At 41.2% G+C, this 20,008-nt stretch overlaps 2 protein-coding genes and 1 long non-coding RNA gene across 3 annotated transcripts; all 3 read right to left on the reverse strand.

The window, feature by feature from the left end:
• Positions 1 to 784: 784 nt before the first annotated feature.
• On the reverse strand, positions 785 to 13,598 carry lama3 (laminin, alpha 3). The gene is made up of 35 exons (XM_077024142.1): positions 13,495 to 13,598; positions 13,206 to 13,303; positions 13,069 to 13,113; positions 12,523 to 12,674; positions 12,291 to 12,401; positions 12,030 to 12,141; positions 11,626 to 11,781; positions 11,353 to 11,549; positions 11,158 to 11,274; positions 10,805 to 10,959; positions 10,410 to 10,551; positions 10,193 to 10,292; positions 9,686 to 9,802; positions 9,406 to 9,576; positions 9,017 to 9,168; positions 8,508 to 8,708; positions 8,145 to 8,293; positions 7,861 to 8,023; positions 7,604 to 7,731; positions 7,361 to 7,496; positions 6,200 to 6,304; positions 5,841 to 5,983; positions 5,413 to 5,527; positions 4,976 to 5,116; positions 4,588 to 4,718; positions 4,325 to 4,459; positions 3,994 to 4,150; positions 3,817 to 3,914; positions 3,415 to 3,595; positions 2,656 to 2,787; positions 2,367 to 2,532; positions 2,016 to 2,146; positions 1,755 to 1,848; positions 1,391 to 1,510; positions 785 to 1,148 (listed from the first exon to the last, which is right to left on the reverse strand). The coding sequence occupies exons 1-35, from the start codon at positions 13,596 to 13,598 to the stop codon at positions 1,006 to 1,008; spliced, it is 4,698 nt and encodes a 1,565-aa protein (XP_076880257.1). The 3' UTR covers positions 785 to 1,005.
• A 138-nt stretch (positions 13,599 to 13,736) lies between these two features.
• On the reverse strand, positions 13,737 to 15,356 carry LOC143527833 (uncharacterized). The gene is made up of 3 exons (XR_013134282.1): positions 14,874 to 15,356; positions 14,518 to 14,631; positions 13,737 to 13,806 (listed from the first exon to the last, which is right to left on the reverse strand). It is a non-coding gene; the product is annotated as an uncharacterized LOC143527833 (long non-coding RNA).
• Positions 15,357 to 16,688: 1,332 nt separating this feature from the next.
• cts12 (cathepsin 12) lies at positions 16,689 to 19,998 on the reverse strand. The gene is made up of 8 exons (XM_077024793.1): positions 19,314 to 19,998; positions 18,980 to 19,137; positions 18,626 to 18,748; positions 18,373 to 18,537; positions 17,999 to 18,220; positions 17,377 to 17,545; positions 17,165 to 17,270; positions 16,689 to 16,834 (listed from the first exon to the last, which is right to left on the reverse strand). Exons 1-8 carry the CDS (start codon positions 19,318 to 19,320, stop codon positions 16,735 to 16,737), a joined length of 1,050 nt encoding a protein of 349 aa, XP_076880908.1. The 5' UTR covers positions 19,321 to 19,998; the 3' UTR covers positions 16,689 to 16,734.
• Positions 19,999 to 20,008: the final 10 nt, after the last annotated feature.

The raw sequence follows: 20,008 nt of genomic DNA on the forward strand, positions 1-20,008 counted from the left end.
ACATAAAGCAAAAAAATACTGTGACTCCAGGTAAATGTATTTATTTATTATTATTTCCAATTCTGTTTTAGTACTGCCAGTATATGTGCTGGAAGGCCGGGGCATGTAAGTCTAAATGTATGGACTCACAATCCATTGAATGATGGAAAGAAAAAAGAAGTGAGTGTAATAAAGCATAAGTGTGACAGAGAGATGATAGAGAGGGAGGGAGAGAGAGAGAGAGAGAGCTCTGGATTCACAGATCCAGTAGCACACAAGCATTGTGGAGACTTACAAACACACATTAATGCACACAGCATAAATAAATCATAAAACACACCCTCTTAGTGTCTGTGTCTCCAAAAAACAGTATATTGTCTTTTACCAGTATAGCTAAACATATGCAGAAACAACTGGAAAGACCCTGACACAAATATAATGTTATAATAAGGCATTCAATTGAGCTGCTCATTTCATGTAGCCTACTTCAGAAAAATAGAAGACAGACGAGAGATAGAGGGGGAAAAAATCTATGAACTTTCTTTTATTCAAAATCTCAGGAATCTAAGTTTTTATTTCCAAACCCTGTAGGGTATTCTGATGTAAAAAAAAAAAAAAAAGTAATTGTTTCACTAAAAGAACTAGAACACAAAGGCATGTTTCCACCTTTAAGATGTGCTGAAGCTTTGGTTTAAAACTCTCATGTGTATATATATATATATATATATATATATATATATATATATATATATATATATATATATATATATATATATATATATATATATACAGTAAAATACCAGTTTTAACATCTAGAGTATGAAGAGGATGAAATACACATGAACACTAAAAACGTTCAGATCAGCACTGAGGTTTGAGCTGTGGATGGCCCCAATAATTCCTGCTCACACTACTCATGTAATGTATTAGGTTGGGCGATGTGAACAGTAACACCCCCCCGGATCTAGCTTCACGACAGGTGGTCACTGGACAGCATCTGGGATCCTAGCAGCCACAGTCCTTCTGTTAGTTCACTGGACACTCGTTAACATTGATGGGGCCGAACACACCGGTGAAAGATTGAAACAAAACAGCAGCCTGGTTGATTTGAATGTTCCTCAGACAGCCCACGTAGGACTTCCACACAGGCACTTTCTTACGCTTGTGTTCTGGAGTGACAGTAAAGGGGAATGGAAGTCCAAACCGGTAGTATATCAGTGATATTCATGAAGAGGTTAGTTTGTTGTACACATCCTCCCGCTCAGGTCTTAAACAACAACACCGTGAACATTATAACATGCACAATGTAATGGTAAAGAAAGTTATCACCTCTGAACCCTAAACATGCCATTCAAACTCACTTCAAAAGCAAATACATGCGAAGGATTTAGTAGGAGTATATAAGGGTTACCTGGGACACCTCCAACATAAAGTGTTTCACAAGTCTTGGAGTGGGAACCCACGGAAGGGCCAAGAGAACGCCTGGATTCCTCACCCACATTTAGACTGAGAAGATTCTTCTTCTTGGTCACTGAGGAAAATGAACAGCGTGTCATATGCGGCATCGTAGAGAGAAATATCAGTTAACATTTTGTGAATAAAGATCCTCAGAAGCCTCAGCTTCTGAGCGGTTAGCTTTTTGAATCAACTATCTAAGTGTTGAATCACTCTTGATTCATGTCGTTGTGTAATGAGCAGGTGGAATCAAATCAGGGAGAAGAAAAAAAAACACTTGAATTCAGGACGTTGGTCCTGATTGGGGGTAACGACATCACCTGTCACATTGTGGAAGTTGTCACCACAGAGGAGTGGGGGGGCGACCACAGAGGCACTGTAGTCTCCTATCCCATCGTTCGCCTGCACCACCATCTACCACAACACAATCAGAATAGCAATGAATGCAAAATCTCTCATACAAGCTCTAAGAACAAATGAGGATGGAAGTCCTATATCAGCCATGTAAGCAAAACTTTAAATATTAAGAGAGAGAGAGAGAGAGGCTGCTGAAGTCTAGGGAGTTCATCTCAGAGACCCACCTTGCCTTTCTTCAGGAAGACACTGAGACTTTGGCCATGGCCACCTCTGCAGTGGAAAAGTAAGCCTGTCATATTTCTGGGGCGAGCTTCAAAAATGAGCTGAAACTCAGCACCTGGCGTGAAGGACTTCTCTGAAAGAAAAACAGGGGGAAAATAATTTTGATTCAGTAATTATTAAAGTAGCCTTACTTTAGTTTTCTTAGTGTTCAACAACAAAGAACATTACGAATAACTTGATTCCTCATAAAGCATTTGTTTCCAATCAGGAGCTACTTGTTCATTTTTGCTACAAGCACTTTTGCTCTGAAATGAAGTGGAATGAACTCCAAACTTTGGAAATGAGATCCAAACCTAAAATGGCATGTGAACCATCGCCAGCGAAATACGCCCCGTCCACTGCCTCTCCATCGAAACAGGGAGCACCACCGTGATTGACAGCTGGCTCTCCAATGAGAACGTCGTAAAACCTGACATCACGGACGCATCCTGTCACACTCTTCCAAGGAAGGGATTTGCCCTGAGCAAGACAGAAATGGAAACTCTAATACACTAATCGTAGGTTTTACCTTGTCCGAGGCCACACAGATCGCTCAGTGAGACATGTGAAGGCACTTGCCAGAATTCTATCAGCCGATCGAACCTGTCCAGCCCCAATGTAGATGGGAGCCTGCAGGTCCAGAGAGATGCCTTCATCTTTCTTCAGCTGTCCATCGTGCACCCGGTAGCCGTCCACCACAAGATGACTAGTGTTCCGCTCCACACTAAATTTGATCTGCACCGATAAAAAAACAACAAACCTAACCATGGACCTTTTACATAGCAGCTGTACATGGAAAAACAGCTTAATGCTATGGACCATGATTTTGATACTGTCAGTCTATTGCAGTTTTGACACATATTAACATAGTACTTAAATCAGGGAACCCCCGGATCTGTCCTGGTTATAGACCGGCCTGTCCTATTTTAATCAAAATTATTTATATTTGTTGGATCACATGAACGGCATGATTCATCATAATATCCGCAGAGCACTCATCTGAAATGCGTGGTACCAGTTAAGAAGCTGGCACAGCAAGCAATAATAAAATCTGGGATTTATTTATTTATTTTGAGCCCTCATTTGTATATTGCAGCCTTTTACAGGGTTGCAAAGGCCAGTTCCGAAATTATGATTGATAATATAATGATTAATGATTAAATTACAGTGGTAGTTATGTAGCTATGTAGCTTCTGTAAGAAACTATGAGATGTATGCCTGCCTGTTGACTAGGATATCTTTGCATCTCTGTGGTGATTGTGTCAACTAAACATACTGCAAGGTTTGCTCCTCAGGTCATTCGGACATCAGAAAAATGTACACTCTTTAAACTGATGAATTTTCCAGCGAGCAAAAGCATACATTGTGCCAGTCGCCGTTGTTGATCTTTTTATCATAGAAGATCGGCTCTCCCTCCCCGACAAAGAGGTTCACTCTGCCTCTGCTGATGAACAGGACAACACGAGAGACTCCTTTCTTATCAGAGATGTGGAGCAGCGTTCCTGTAGAGGTTCTGGTCCGCACGTCCAGAGACACATGGGGTCTGAGAGACACAAGACACTTTGAAAGATACACTTTCAATCACTTTTTTCACTTTTCAGTCTATCTTGATCACTCTCTGGAGGACCGTTGGCTGGAACACTCTTGAAGGGGAGCATTGGTGAGAGAACTTTAAAAGTTATCGTATAATTGAAATTTCAGTGCAGTCACATGTTTTACTGGAGCCAGGACTGCGTGGTAGGCAGCGCACAGAGTATGGGTCACCTGAAATTGAGATCCTCTGGGGGTATGAGGTACTGCAGCTGACTTCTAGAGCTGAGATAGAAGGCCTGGATGAGCCTAGAGGGCTTACTGCAGCCCCGCTGAGAGAAAACACATACAACATTTGAACATAACATCTATCACATTGGATTCCAACTTTCACATCTGTGGTTGTAATACCTTTTTGGGGTTCGGTTTGGGGTTCAGACCTCTTCGACTGAGGCTGCTTTTCTGAGGAATGGACAGCAGGGGGAGCTGTGCACTACACAAGTCCCAAGACACCACTCCACTCTGGCTGAAACTGCTCAGGTCAGATGGGATGTAATTCTCCTGCAGCCTAGGCACAGTAAGAACACAGGAATAGATTTTGACTAGCAAAATAAGCTCATTTATCTAGTTGTCCTAACTGCTTAATGTTGCAAACAAATGCATAGTTTACAAACGCACAAATCCATGTGTTACTGCTACATACGCAAAAATTCAAGGAAATAAGTGACATGATCATGTTAACCTCCTCATGTAGAAATTGTGTATGCAGCCTTTGAATGTCTCTTTTCCTAAGATAATTGTCGTTTTGTGCTGCATGGTGGTTGAAGGTGCTGCCTGTTTTGCTCCTGTATCCGAATTATCAATGTTGAGTTCCATTCTGAAAGAAAGCATGAAGTTTTTTATAGTATTTTATATAATAACAACTTCATGTCCATTCCATTTGCAGGAATTTGCATTAAAATCATGTAATTATTTGTGATAAAAAATGACATGCTCATTTGTCACCCTGTGCTGTTTCTGAATGCTGTCACATGGTGCCATCGTCCATCATCATACGTGTGTTTGGATTTTAAACTGTTGCCATTGTATTTCAGCTCCACATGTCCACTGACCAAAGCCAGTTCAAGAGAACTGTTCTGTTGACCACAGGTAAATACAGGAAGTTACACATGCCTCAGTTGCTTTCTGATTGCTGCCTATCTATAACCCTATCTTCCAATGTCGCTACAATGATTTGAAATTGAGATATTTGTATTTCTGGTTTAGCTTGATACAATGCATCAGCATCGATTCCATGTTCAAAATCATAAAACAGATGACAGACCATATATCTAGCTCAATGTCACTCAGGGACTGTACATTTCTGTAGCAAACACCAGTGTTATGCACTCACCTTTTTCCCAGTATGGAGAAGAACCCCACTGCTCTGGGTGGAATGGAACCCCAGTGAAACCATGGAAGCTGAATTCGACTGCGTAATGTTGGGTGTGAGAGTAAGGGAACTCTGTGCATCCAAGAAAGCATCACGCTGGCCCTGAAAAACCAAGAACCAATGATTTCATTAAAAATCAGTAAGCAGGGGGTGATCATTACAGCTGTTACTAGCAAGTGCAGTGTCTGATGGGACCTACTATTGGTGTGTGATGGTCAAAGGTTTTAAATTCTCCTTTTCAACTATTTGCAGGAAAACATTCATGGATTCCAAATATTTTGCACATTCATATTTTTTTATTATAAACATGCTTATTTATTTTTTATGCATTCCTGGGGTTTTTATCTCAAGGAGAGATAATCAAAATCTTACTGAAAATTGTGTTAATATGGGCTCACCAGTAATACTGTTGGACAACCAGGGACAATTCCAACTTCCTCCATAAATTTGACGGCAACATCTACCTCAAGTCTGTTCAGGCATCCTCGTAATGGTGGAAAGCTGATATTGTATCTGGAATGTAACAGTTAATAGTACTTTCCATGCAATAGATAACCCATTAAGGAAAGTTCGATATTGATTATAGTATTTAACACTCAATATAAAACCAACTTAATAAAATATAATTTGTTAATAACAAGTATTTGAATGCGACTTTGCATAAACAGAATTCCAGAATTGCAATGTCATGTCAAGTAGGCAAATCATTTTATAAGGGGGGGATAAGTATTTGTGGGGGGGGGGGGGGGGGGGGGGGGGGGGACAGTAACATTTTGCATTCTACAGCACAGTGGGAGCAGTATTCTGACATTCCAACTCTCATTACCTTTCTGTGATCACTTTTGGGACGCCCCCTATAAATGCTTGTTTGTAGGCCCTGAAGTTGACCAAGACATTGACTGAATACTCAGCGACATGGACCTTAGGCTTAGAGGAAGACTGGATGATTTTAATATGGCGAGGGTAACCCTACAGGAACAAACAAAGAGGTTCTAGTTATATGTCCTAATAGCTCCATTAAAATCAATATATTAGCATCAGAATTTATACTGAAGATGCATCTGTATGTTTATCCTTTGTAATTCATGAAAATGTAAGGTTAATTAATTAGAGATCATGTTAAATTTACAAGAGATTATCTAGAAAACAGAAATAAGTGCAGTTGTTTCTTTTGGTGCTGCTTACTGTGGGAAAGACTTTGTCTTCACTCTTTTCAGTTGATGTTTGGTTATCTTGTCTTTCCCACAGAACAACATGGCCTCCCTCCACAGTAACAGTAAAGTGAGAATCCTGTGAGGAAATGGCACACATTTACTTTGAATATCACCAATCTACTACTATTCTAATTTAAATATCAACATTTTAAAAACACACATGGTTTTAAAACCACAAAACAAATGACTGCTCTTGCACTGCAGTGAATCACACTTTAGGTCGGATTAGAAATCTTAATATATTTTCAAAATTGTCATAAGCCTGGTGAAATACAATCAGGGAAGTCACTGAGATAGTGTAAAGATCGTGCTTTTCTTTGCGCAATCTATTATACTTTAGTTTTTCATTTCGTGCTAATTGTCTTTAATTTGCTTACTTTATTCCCTGCCCAAGTTCTGCCCCTCGTTTCTAATGAGTTTCACCTGTGTCTTGTACTCAATTCCCTATGTACTTAAACACCTCGTTTTGCCAGAGTCTTTGTCGATCATTGTTTCGTTTGTCTCTGGGGGTTATGTGTTGAATTATTCCCTAGTCTCACTCTCTGCTCATTCTGCCGTTAAGTATAGTGGTCTTCTTCTGTCCAGTATTCTTGGTCTATTCGGTGTGTTTCTTCCTTTTTTTAATGATCTTTGCTGTCGCTTGGTTTCTGTAAGTTGTAGTTTTTATACTTTCGCCGTTGGTTTAATTTGGATGTTAGTAGTCGTTCGTATCTCTGGTTGGTGTGGCGTTTATGTAATCCTGGCTTAATGTAAGGTTGTAGTTGAGTTTGTTTTATTTTACTTTAGTGCACGTCCATAACATTGCCTGTCTTTTGTTTTATGTACTCGGCCTCGGTTGTAGTCCAGATTGGAATATGCCACGTCGGTCTCGTAAACGTGTCTCTCACATTACTGTTGGAAACCTGTCTCTTTGTCTGTTGTCAGAGGAGTGATCTCCTCAAAAGCACAATAAAACCACCTCATCTCAGCATCTGTGTCCGCTCCCAGTTAGTACATTACAGATAGCCACTTACAAACCCCATTGTTGGACCAAGGCCCAGCAAGCTCACGGTTGTATTAGGTTCATTTGGTGGAATGTAATCAAGGCAGAATGGATCAGTCAGCTCTCCAGTGAAGCTTCCTCCGTGCTCACCTCATTACCCATAAAACACAATATGGTGTCCTCTTGTCTACTTTGGACATAGAACATGACCGCTCTACTTCTGTTGGTCAGGTTGATCTTCCCATAACCTGTACCATCTAAATATTTCCCTTCACTTCTGTCCACTCTGAGAGAGAAGACAACAAAAAACAATAAACAGTCTCTATTGCAATCTACAATCACTGAAGCTGTCTCCATTCTAGGCAGTCTGCTGGAAGGAATATTTCTACTTACCTTAGACACTGATCTGTTTTTTTTATGTTGACGGCTTGCTGAAAGTTGTAAATGCCGAGGATGTGTTCATTTAATGTGTACAGTTCAATGCATCCCTTATAATTAGGATAACGTAGCTCTTTGGGTGGCTGAAATTACAAATCCAGTGGACAATAAAAATGTTTCAGTTCAAGAATGAGAAACAAAATGTACCCCTAAATTAGGCTCTGTCCCTGTGACAAAAGACATTTAGGCAAATATATGGAATTTAGGCTTACAGTGAAATCACTGGGATAGCCTCCTACATACAAGACCACGTCATCTGGATCCAGATTCAGCAAGCTCACTGTTGTGTTTGCTTCATTGGTCATTGCAGGCTTTGTTAAGGGGTTAGGTGAATTATATTTCTGTGTATACATAACTTCTGCATCTTGGTAGACTCTAGGAGACAACACGCAGAACAATACAAAAAATTGACTGAATTTACTACCACATTATTAAATCTGGCAAACTTTGGCAAACGGTCAACGTCAATCAAAATAAAGAATAATATTGCTATTACCTGCGGAAGTCCACTCGATCCATGAAGGTGCTGTTAAATCTGGACTCAATGACTCTTGTAGTCGCTATCTCGTGGAATACACCTCCCAGTTTGTAGATACAATACAACACACTGTTCCTGACCACCATGCCAACAAAATCACTTTGCGGCTGTTCGTGGACAAATAATACATAATGTATTGGTTGCAAGCATCAACAGCTCATCCAACATACTCTAAAGCCAGTGCTCTTTTCAAGCACCAACAAAACAAGCACACGAATGGAGCTAACGGGTGAGCAATGTGCAGCCGCAGATTAGAAATTAGAGTGCAGTTATTCACAGTTTGCGCAGTTTTCTTCCACAAGAAGAAAAGGCATTCCTCACATTCTTATTCCCCAGGTAAAGGACAAACATGTCCTCCTCAGCTCTGCTTGGGCCCCGTCTGCGTCTGTCCCCGGGCGGAGGGTCCGCTGAGGCCCGGCGGAGCATCAGATCAAAGGCCGTGAAGGCCCGGAGATCTTCCAGGTTTGTAGGAGGGCGAAGCTCTATGTGGCTATCACCAGAGAACAGCACGGGACCCCTGATCTGGAGGAAAAGACATAAAGACATGGAGGTCAAATGCCAAGCTGAAACAGTCTCGGGAGTCAGGAAGATTAGATGCGTTTCTTTTAAAATGTCCTAGAATCTTAATTTTCATAAGCAAAGCTTCTAAGAGTAAAGGGTGAACATAAATGTCAATGGCAATTTGCCACTGGAGGTCCTTGGACAGGGAAACCGACCAAAAAATATATATTTTGGATTTTTGTTGTGCAGACAGAGATTCAAGGTGAGGAGAAATAAACAAATAAACAAAGCTGCAGAAGCGCACCCTGGTGGTGGTAGTTGGTACTCACAATGTTGACCATGTCCCTGCTCTCTTTGATCATGTCTTTAATCCTCATAATGCTGTCGGACATGTTGGTTCTGCTGGGTACCAACCTGCTGCCGCCCTCCACCTCAGCCAGAGTATCGGGCAGCAAAGGGAGGAGCGTGTGAAGCTCACTCACTGGGAAGAAACACACGAACAAGTGCACTTCTTAGAGCAAGTTCCCTAAGTGCTTCTTAGAGCAAGTTTCCTTAGTACCACTACGTTAAGGCCTTAAGAAGGAAAGCCAGCACCAAAAGATTTTGTAGACCTTAATCCTACACTAAGGCCTTGAAAAGTGTCCCTTTATTTGCCTATACAATAAAATCAGTATTGTTCACAAAACCCTCTATTCATGCAGCAGGTGAAGAATCTTACACGTTTTGTTGACACGGTTGAGTATACCGTCCATATCTGAATCTCCAATGTGAACTGTGATATTGTCTAGCCCCTCACTAATATTCGCCAGTCGTGTTATAACATTGTTGACTGCACTGTTGGCCGTCTGGACAGCATCCTTAGTTTGGTTCAAAACAGCAGCAGTATCATCTAAATTAAAAACAGCAGTTCCAAAAATGTGTTAAGATGAGGCTGTTTCATTGAGACTCATGGGTGTGCACTGATGGTGTGCTGGGTGTCTAGGGCAGGGTACACTCACCTCTGTTAATGTTGTTCAGGTCCTGCTTGGTGGCTTGGAGTTCCTGGTTTATGTTCTTTTTATCAGCGTTCCCCTTCTCTAAGCGCTTTTTAACAGCGTTGTATTTTTGTGCAACCTCTTAAGCCGAAAACATAAAGTTGTAATTTTATCAATATGGATCGTGCCTTATACAAAGCATGTAATTTTTGTTGGGTTTTGTAACACTACTACTCTTAAGAATGGTAAAAAAAAAAATTCACTTCCTCAGAAGGTAGTTTAGCAGCCTAGACATGGTGTCTGGTGTTTACTTTATGGTTTTTCCACTAGAGCTACAAGGCTAATTTATCTAGTTTGTAATGAAAGAAATTTCACACTAAATCTTTTGTAAATAGCTACTTGCCTAATAAAGGGAATATCCAGACTTGTCTTGGCTGTATGACTACAATTCAGGTTAAGTAGAATACTGAAAAAGTGATTAAAAAAATTCTTTATCAAAGCTATTTCAAATAATACTGACAACACAGACACCTTTTAAATCATTTTCAGTTTTTGTTGCTTTGTCATGTAAGGTTTTTGCAAAGTCCTTCAGGTCTTCCACCATCCCAGGTAGATCTTCTGTTTTCAGTTGCTGTCCAAAAAGCGAAAACAGTCAAATGACAGATTTTTCTGAAACTATCTAATATGCTCAGTATGACTGACCTATTACATGAATGGAATGCTGTATGTTTGGACCAATAGCACTCACCGCTGATGCCCGTATTGCTTCTCCAGACTCTTCATTGGCTGCTGACTCGGCCTCCTGGATAGCTTCTATGACATCACTGTAGCTATGGATGACCTCGACAGCCTTGTGAACAACTGAAGTGTTGGTAAAATTCAGCAGAGACCTACATAAAATTTGTGGGAGAGTTAGAGTTACGTTTTTCTAACTGATAAAAAAAACACAAAGGATAACTTAAGGATAACTGGTATCCTTAAGAAGCACTTAGCAAAGACTTAAAATGCTAAACACATTTCCCCTGTGTGATTTTAATGTTGGAACATGTCTTAAATTAAATAAAAGTGCTGAAGAGGGCCCCCCTCTGTATCACTGCATGCTATGTGAGTTATGCTGTGTATAACGCTAATTTGCAAACCTACATTTGAAACTGCATGGCCAAGTTCATCAGACCTCTGGCATGATCCTCGCCTTGTCTAACGACGCCAACCTTGGTTAAAGCCTCCAACAGCATGTTGAGTCTGCTGACCATGTCTGTGTTTGCTCCGTCCAGTTCTGCGGCAAGTCCTGCGTAGCTCTGAGAGGCAGCAAAGCTCCGTTTAACAACAATGCACTGACGCTGAAGAACCAGCAGATGAATAGAAGCGTTTATTAACCTTCCACCAAAGTCAAAAATAAAATACGGATAAGCAACAATGTAACTTTGTTTCAATGGTGTGTCATAACATTGTAAAGTTTTACATGTCAAATTTTTAAAACATCAAGTCAGTCTTACATTGCCAAGGAGTTGTATCATCTTCTGAAGGTTTATAATGTCTCCCAAAGTTTCTCTAATCATGGACAAATTAGTAGAGATTTGGGCATGTTCTTTTGTAAACTTCGTCTGGTGCTTCTGTAACATACAGGATCATCGTGTATGAAACAAGCGTAACTAAAAAAATTTTATTTGAATCCCTAAGTGTGTAATTACCAGAATGTTTGCCACATCTGCCTCGTTTGCATCATTGATGAGATTGGTCTTGTTAACCATTTTCTTTGCCTTTTTCAGGGCTTCCCTGAGATGTCTAAGCTCAGAGACCTGGAACATCAAATCTTGACCAATCTGCTCAGCAGTAGCCAGAGTATCAGTCACTGGCCCAGTCAGGTTCTTCATGATGTAGTCTAAGACTGGTAAAGAGGAACATTTCATTCAGACAAAACAACAGGTCGTTCAGACAAAACAACCTGATTGGTAGTTACTCACGCCTCTGTGCTTCAGTGATCTCAGCGTCAGCGAACCTCCACTGCTCCTGGCAGTCACGTCTCCTCATGTTGGCCACCATGTGCTTCGCTTCCTCTAATATCCTGGAGGCCTCCACAGCATTAGTGCCATTAGACACCTTCAACTGCTCCAGGAGTTCTAAACGAGCATCAGGGTTGCCATTACAAGGAAAATTAAAAGCTAAGTGAGTTTTAGAGACACTCTGTACAGCGGACAACACAACGGTCTGGCTACATTTCTGCTTTCTCACACAACTGCACATGAGCACACATCTATGGATGGTGGGTAGTTAGGATTGTGTAACATTCAGCAGCATTAAATAAGGACCATACAAATAAAAGTACTGCCTCTGTAAGGTGCTGTCAAATGATTGTATATCTAATGACCTTCTATTCTTTTCAAAAGATCCCCTGATTCAGTAAGTAGATCCTCGCCCAATTGGTGGCTTGTGTCCAGATCAATTAACAACTCATTAATGGCTAAAGACATCAGATCTGCCTGTAAATAAAACAAATTTGAATATTCAAATATTGTCTTCTAAACACTGTATACAAATGTATTGTTAACAAATACATTACAGTAATAGAGTGTAAGGCTGGAGAATTGTGCTATTTACGAGAATCAGAAATAAGGAGCAGGACGAATACCTTGACGTTAAGTGTCTTCAGACCATTTTTGACACCATCCATGTCTGTCTCTAGCTCTTTCACCTCAGGTTTCAATGCTTGGACAGACATTTTGTACTTAATTACTAACTCCTGAAACAAACAAAACCTTTCCGAGTGAGAGATTTCAAATATTTTCCATTTCATTTATTGCTTTAGACTACCATAATCCATGTACAGCAATGTGTTGTAGGCTCAGGTTTTGTTTTGCTACCTTTACAGCATCAACGGCATCTTCCAGTTTTCCCAGTGCAGTGAGATATGCAGTGCTTTCACTATAAGACTCCAGTTGATCCTTTAATCTGAAGAACTCAAAGTCCATTGCTTCCAGATCATCCAGTAATGTCTGAGTGCAACTATCACACTCTACAAGAAGAAATTTAATCTGGATTGTACTACACAATGACACTGGTGATGGAAACTGTTGTAATAGATTCTAATTGTTCTGCACCTATGCCAGAGAGGCACTGACACAGCACAGGATGATGGCCTCAAAGCACAAGATAACATTTCACAAGCTTGAATATACCTTATTCACCTTGTGAGTAATTAATAATCAGTAATCAATAATCATCCTTATTTCATGTGTCTTGTATCTTATCCCAATCCCCAGTCCATTCAGAACATTTTGCTCTTAATTCAGTGAGTTTAAAGACTTGGTTCAGGTGACTGGATAAACTGAAAAGCATTGTGACTGGGACAATCCAGTAAAACCCCAGTTCCACACTGTCTATGAGTATAAGAGAGGCTGATTACAAACCTTGGCAGTCTTGATCAGTACCAGGGGCTTCAGGGGGTTCACACTCTATAGAAAGATAGTATCTTCACATTCACAAAACACGTCAAGCTCTGACGTAATACCAAAACCAGAAGTCGTAGAAGCTCTAAAGTGCTTACGGCCTGTAATGGGGTCACAAAAACGGTCATGACTGCATTCACATGGCTGGCAGTTCCCTCCAAATTCTAATGGGTTGCCATAATAACCAGCAGCACACCTATGACATGTAGACAAGGAGGAGCAGGTGTGGCTACACAGTACAGTAATGGGTGTGGCAGAATACACACTTCATTAAGAATGAAATAATCAATTGGCAACACCCAGTATACAGGTGCCACTTGGATACCAAATCTGTAGATGCTCAATTGTTTTATATGTGGATAAATATTGCGATCTACCGATACATACCTTTCACAACGGGCTCCTGAATAACCTGGGTGACACTGGCATGTGAACTCATCTCCAACCCACAGACAACCAAAGGCAAAACTGAAAAAGAGGCCAAACAACATAAGTTTCTAATAAACACTGCTCTGTTGAGAATCAAGAGAAACAGAAGAAGATGCATATATGGATCATTACAGTGGTGTGTGTGTGTGTGTGTGTGTGTGTGTGTGTGTGTGTGTGTGTGTGTGTGTGTGTGTGTGTGTGATCAGCATTGCCATAGTAACCCTGGGCACACCGTTCACAGTGATGTCCTGCTGTGTGCAGCTGGCAGTCCTACGGGATCAAATGAACATCAGAAGAAGACGTGGAGCATCTCACTACCTTGATCTTATATGATGGACTAGTATGTAGGAGGTGTTGTAGTCCAGCAGCAACAGTAAGACGAGCCTGTTGGACAGTATGTGGACTTATATCACCTAAAACCCCATAGTGACCTATATCACCTATATCACCTATAACACCCTAGTACAAAATCACGACACGTCGTGTTTGAGTAAGATCTGATCAGTCACTCTCAGCCTTGCTCTTCAAAATCCTCTTGCCTAGTAATCTAGATGGATCGCACGATGTCTGATCTGTAATTATATATCATTTAAAGTCACTTTTAAGAACACTTAGTTTCAAATGAAATGATCATGTCACTTCTTGTGGCTGTGGAGATTTAAGTGAAGTATTTCAAATGCTGCCAAGTGAGCTTGTTCCCAAGTAATTGCTTAATATGTCTGAGTATGAATGCAGTGTCTAAACCTGCCCTGCAGAACTCCAGGCACTCAATATGAAACAGAGACAGCGCCATCTCATTGTTCTTTATCAATGTGCTTTAATAGTCAAAATCAGTGAATTGCTAAAGAACCCTGACACATTTTTAAGCAAATGATTTTCTGAAATGCATCATTTATAATATGGTATGTAATCAACCTTGAGATGATCTGAATGTTTGGAGAAGTTTCAGGGTGGAATGTAGAGATGGACAAAGGTACCTACCAGGCAGCTCCCTGTGGCTGGGTCACACTCCTGAGAAAGGCCGTTGCAATTACAGGGAACACACTGTCCCCTGTACGGCCCTCTGCTCTCTCTGTACTCTCCTGGACCACAGTCCTGCACACAATTCAGCTGACAGGTTGAAGCTTGCTGTCACTATATACACATCACACACGCATTCACTGAGGAGACAACGACCCCCCATAATGGCATGAACTCCTGCGAGCCTGCTAATAAATTTCCACGAATGGATTTGGTCAGCTTTCAAACATTTTTCAAACATTTTTACAGTAGATCAAGGTAGTAGCCCACCTTTCCAGGATCCCATTTGATTCTTTAAAGGATGAACGACCTCTTACCTGTGTGCTTGCCCCAGCAGAATGGTTGTTGTCAGTGGAGTCGCAGTATTTTCTGGAAGCTTGCTGAAGCTCAGAGTTGTGCTTGACCTGGAAGTGGTCTGGTGGTGAACTCTGAGTGCTGGCAGAGACACAGCAGCTACCCAGAAAGCACAGCAGCAGCGCCCACAAACACCTGGTCCAGGGGGAAGTCCTCAACAGAATAGAGGATGGCTGGAAGTAAGACATCTCCACCTCTCCTGCGTTCTCCTGTGGAGGTGGACCGCCAACACACTACAAAACCTCTTCACTGCACTGCAGAGAATTCTTAGCTGTTAAAAAAAAGACTAAAAATGTACTATTCAAAAGATCAAGCGAAGTTGAAAGCTTCCATGTAGACCACAATCTTCTTATTGCATGGAGATGCTTATAAACTCATAATCAACAGTAAAAATTCTCTTGGGTTCAAAGCTCACTTTTATTCTTCCTGTTTTCCACTTCATAGCAACACACACATTCTGAAGGCCTGACAGGGGCTCTGCTTTAGCTAGGAGGAGTGTGACGTTAGTGAACTTGTTCCAATATTTCCATTTGTTGCTTATGGCTCCACCCCCTCTGTGCAGGTGCAACCCACCTTTGTGATAATACCTATGTGAGGAAGAGAGATCTTCTTATCTTTACAGCATTAACTGTGCTTTGCGTTTATTTAATGTACCAGTCAGTAGAACATATATAAAAGCAATTAACAAGAGTGCTGGCATGAAGATCAATTGTGTCACATGACTGTGGTCTTTATTTCTGCATGGTCTTTGCATCGTGGTGCATGCCAAGGTCAATCTAACCAAAACAGACCACGATAATGGAAGAGTAATGGCTGATGTAAACGCGTCAGCCTGGGCAACTATTGTGAGCTTTCCACCATCCGGCGAGCAGCACTGTGAGAAAGAATGTGATGCCCACTCAATGCAGACACAACACTTCTGCACTTAGTCTTCTGTTTCTCTCCACAGCTACATGACACTTCGGGGTGTGACATGGTCGTGGAAAGCAAAGTCTTTGCAGTGTGAAATGAGTTTACTGTGTGGGTGTGTTGGTGAGATAACATGTCATAAACATCACCTCTGACAGTAGGCTCAAGGTGGAAGATGCAATTGCAGGAATAGTTCCCATTACACAAAAGTAAAATAATTCGACAGAATTACAGCAAGTGGTCTTAGATCAGCCACTGGTCTTCAGATCCCCTCTGCCCTGCATCTGTTTTTACACGACATGCACAAGGACCTGACTGTGAGTGAATCATTTCTTGCTCCTCTTTAAGTGCCGTAGCTGGAAGCTTCACTGCTTTCCTGAAACATTCAGAGCCAGAGGTTCACAGGCAGGGAGGAAGGTGGGACTGTGCAACTGGCACTTATAATTGATCCTTTATATTTATCCTTTATCCTTTATATTTATCCTTTATCCTTTATATTTGTTTGTCTATATATGTTGTGTCTTTGTACCAGCTCGTCACTGGTTATTATTATTATTATTATTATTATTATTATTATTATAATTATTATTATTATATTAATGTCACAGTTTTTATGTTGGAGCAATTTTTGTTATTAAAATTCCTCTGATTTCCTTCCTTTGTTCTGAACATGTCCCCCAGTAACACTGACATAATGACAGACCACCAAGACTCCCCACCTAACCCTGCTGTGGCTGGTGCATGCGTGCATACGTCGGTGTGATTTTAAGTCAAAATTGTCCCTTCTCCATTCCTTCGTGAACACAAATAAGTGGAGTGACACAAAACCGAACGGTGATTTGTACCTCATACCCTCTTTATTTGGCAATCCAAAGCCCTGGTACAACACAAAGTCCTTTCATGATACAAAGCCTTTCACACAATGGGGTAGAGAGCGTAGCTGGCGATGCCACAGGTGTTGCTACCGTTCCGGATCATTCTCATGTAGCCCCCCTCTCCCCAGGCTGTGCCCCAGCTGAGGACAGAGAGAAGGACGAGTGTAAGGTCACACCACTCACTGCTAGGACCACTAATAGCTACTAATATCCAAATATATAGTGCAGACATTGTAACAGACCTTAAACTGCATAAGCCAGGCTAAAGTCAGGTTAGAAAGGTTAAAAACAGGCTGCTGTATGTCTAGGTCTTCCCCCTGCTCTGGCACAGATGATTCAACACATGGTGTAATTACCAAGGCATTTGTGAGCTGGACTGCACGCTCACTGCAAGCTTCGCTTTTCCGAGCTTTTCACTAGAATGAGCTGCTGCACTAGATGAGTGGAGATAGAGGCCTGTGCTCTCTCACCTGTTCTTGAGAATCCAGAAGTCTCTGCCCCCCTCTGAGCCAGAGCCAACCAGGAGCACAGCATGGCTGAGGTTGTTGGGATTGCAGCTAGGCTCCTCATAGATCCCTGACAAAACATTTAGAATGAAGTTTTAAACTCCTTTGAAGAATATGTACTTATTTGTGCTCTTTTGACACAACATGGTTTATTTCAAATGTTTTTTGCAGCTTACCTGAACTATAGAACAGGAAGCTTGGGTGATCAGCATCTACGGCAACTGTGATTGGACCAATAGTTGTTAAGGCATCAGCCAATGCCTGTTCGTTTCCATTGGGAATGAATCTGTAGTCACTAATTTGGGCCACAGCTTGACTCCTGTCATGGAAACAGGGCTGTGTGTCCTAGTAAACAGGTAAGATAAATAGGTTATCATCACCTATTTATAGAACTTTGTATTCTACACAGGTTGAAGTCATGCAGATGAACTGCTTGGTTCCATAAATAAGCAGTTGTTGGGGTTAAGCCTCTCAGACCTTAAATTAACTTAAGTCAAAAATGAAACTGAAAGCATTATTCTCTGAGCTGACCGCAAATCTCACTCACCACAGAGGTATAGGGGCAGGGCTGGAGTGAGCCACTTTTTCAGCCCGGGAGATTCATGTCCAAATCCAACCCAAAATTATTTTTCCCTCCCAATCGGCCCAAACTAAAGATTGACATGAGCCGGCCCATCGGGAATCCTCCCGAATCTCCCGATTAGCCACTCCGGCTCTGTATAGGGGTAAGTGTCTGACTACAAAACTCACTCACCACAGAGGTATAGGGGTAAGTGTCTGATTACAAAACTCACTCACCACAGAGGTATAGGGGTAAGTGTCAGACGCTTGCAGCCCGTTACCAATCACGTAGTCATACGCATTGGCCATCCAGGCACCACTGCAGCCGTATGTGCCATATGGCCTGGAGCAGTCCACCAGGTTCTGCTCACTCAGGGACACCAGTTGGCCTGTCTTCCTGAACATTTGTCCCTCTATGGCACCTGTAGTGCTGAACGCCCAACACGACCCACAGTAGCCCTAAGGGACAAACAACAAGAATATGTAATGCCCTTTTAATGTTCTGTGCTTAAAGTAATAATTTTCCTCACAACTGTCATGCTGTTGAACCGTTGGTTCATATTTGTGGAAAAGCTAACTAGCACAGGTAAGGCACGGGTGCTAAGGCTCACCTGGTCTTTAACCTCAGTGACGTATCCCAGTGGCCGGTAGTCCACGCTGGACCTCCCCAGCCTCTTAGCGTGGATACGCAGCTTCCGTGCAGACGCATTCTTCCCTCTCTTTGCTGTCTTGCTGTTGATCTTAGCTCCCTGCAGCTGGTTGAATTCCTGCCGATTCTAGATATAAATAAATAAACAAACAAACAAATAAATAAATAAATATTAACCTTTTTTGCATTTTTGTGGCAGAAAGATAAAGGCATACCAGGTCACCATATTTGTTCATTGCCATGGTAAACCTTGACATTCCCGTGTGAAATCTTTCATTGTTTTCCTCAATCAGTTGCCAGTTGTTCTCCCAAATGACTCTTCTTTCAGCGTCATCCCTCTGTAGACAAGAACAGACAGTTTATGAGTTAAGAGTTCCTAAAATAAGCTCTATGGATTTCTAACTGCAGAAAAAAAAACATGGCTGAAATAGAGTATTAGAAGACAGATAATTATGTATCCTTTTGATTTAATTTGCCATATTGACATACACCGAATTATAATTCATATTAATCATATTTTTAAAGTGTCTGATACAATCTAATGTGCATTGTAATGCCATCTGTCAAACCTCTTCTTCATATGACACTCCGTTGGCTTCTTTCCACAGCGTCCAGTCTGACGTCACATCTTCTTCAGAATCGGTTGCAGCTCTGAACGGCGCCAATACGAAGGTAACGACCAGGACCGTTCTGCTGAACAGCGCCACCCAGTGGTTTTTACGAATACCTGTCCAAACGACACAATCATTCACACGTTCCTTCTCTCCTCTCTACTCTTACGTATTATATTTAAAATGTACTATTACCTATCGGATATAATTGTGCGAGAATACGTACGAAACAGACGGTCAAAGTATAAAATGGAAAAATGTTTGTTGAGTCTGGAATGGAAGTTCTACTCACCATGCATATTAATGTAAACACTGTCCAGAGGATGGATGATTGAGGAGCATCTGTATGCTCAACTGAGGAGGTGTTCGTTCCCTGGTTATATAGCGTGTGTGGAAGGTGTGCCTTCGCTGTCATGATTCCTTTCATTTTAAACCAGACAGACGGAGAGAGCCTTCAAATAATACGCTTGGTTTGTCAATAACACCCAGTCCACGCTAATCATACACGTTTGTCCCGTGTGTGTCTTACTTCACAGGGGTTTACACGTCAGAAAACATGACACAGGCACGAGTACGTTCATCTGGTTCCACAGTAACTGATGCCTTAAACGTCAATAAACCAAAGACTTAATTGTGATACAAATCTCTATCAAACTCTGACGGTATTTAACGAATAGTTGTGGGTATTGTCCATTCACAAAGCTAACCCATGATTATGGTCCACATATAGTGTAAAATAATTAATGCTTTTAAAAATCTCAACTCCACTCGACAGTGAAGATTGTGATATATGCTTATGTCAGCATCTGATGTCATGTTTGATGACATCATTTATGTTGACCTCACTAATAATCTGTTATTATTCTACCTGTCATATAATGGTCGTTTTATTTGTGTTTCACAAAATTAATGTATTATGATGCATAAATAATTTATTAAAATGTCTCAATGTCTCACTGTGATATATGGTATTATCTTAGCCTGAGT

Source organism: Brachyhypopomus gauderio, chromosome 12 (assembly GCF_052324685.1).
Source record: "Brachyhypopomus gauderio isolate BG-103 chromosome 12, BGAUD_0.2, whole genome shotgun sequence".
In the NCBI taxonomy this organism is placed as follows: Eukaryota; Metazoa; Chordata; class Actinopteri; order Gymnotiformes; family Hypopomidae; genus Brachyhypopomus; species Brachyhypopomus gauderio.

Coding starts and splice junctions, on each gene's coding strand:
- lama3 (XM_077024142.1), bottom strand. CDS start 13,598: ATGTTGTTTGGCCTCTTTTTCAGTTTTGCCTTTGGTTGTCTGTGGGTT. Junction 13,114..13,205: donor TTGTGACCCCATTACAGGCC/GTAAGCACTTTA, acceptor ATCTTTCTATAG/AGTGTGAACCCCCTGAAGCC. Junction 10,960..11,157: donor TGATACAACTCCTTGGCAAT/GTAAGACTGACT, acceptor GCTGCCTCTCAG/AGCTACGCAGGACTTGCCGC.
- cts12 (XM_077024793.1), bottom strand. Junction 18,749..18,979: donor GAGTGTCATATGAAGAAGAG/GTTTGACAGATG, acceptor TCTTGTCTACAG/AGGGATGACGCTGAAAGAAG. Junction 17,271..17,376: donor CTTCCTGTTCTATAGTTCAG/GTAAGCTGCAAA, acceptor ATGTTTTGTCAG/GGATCTATGAGGAGCCTAGC.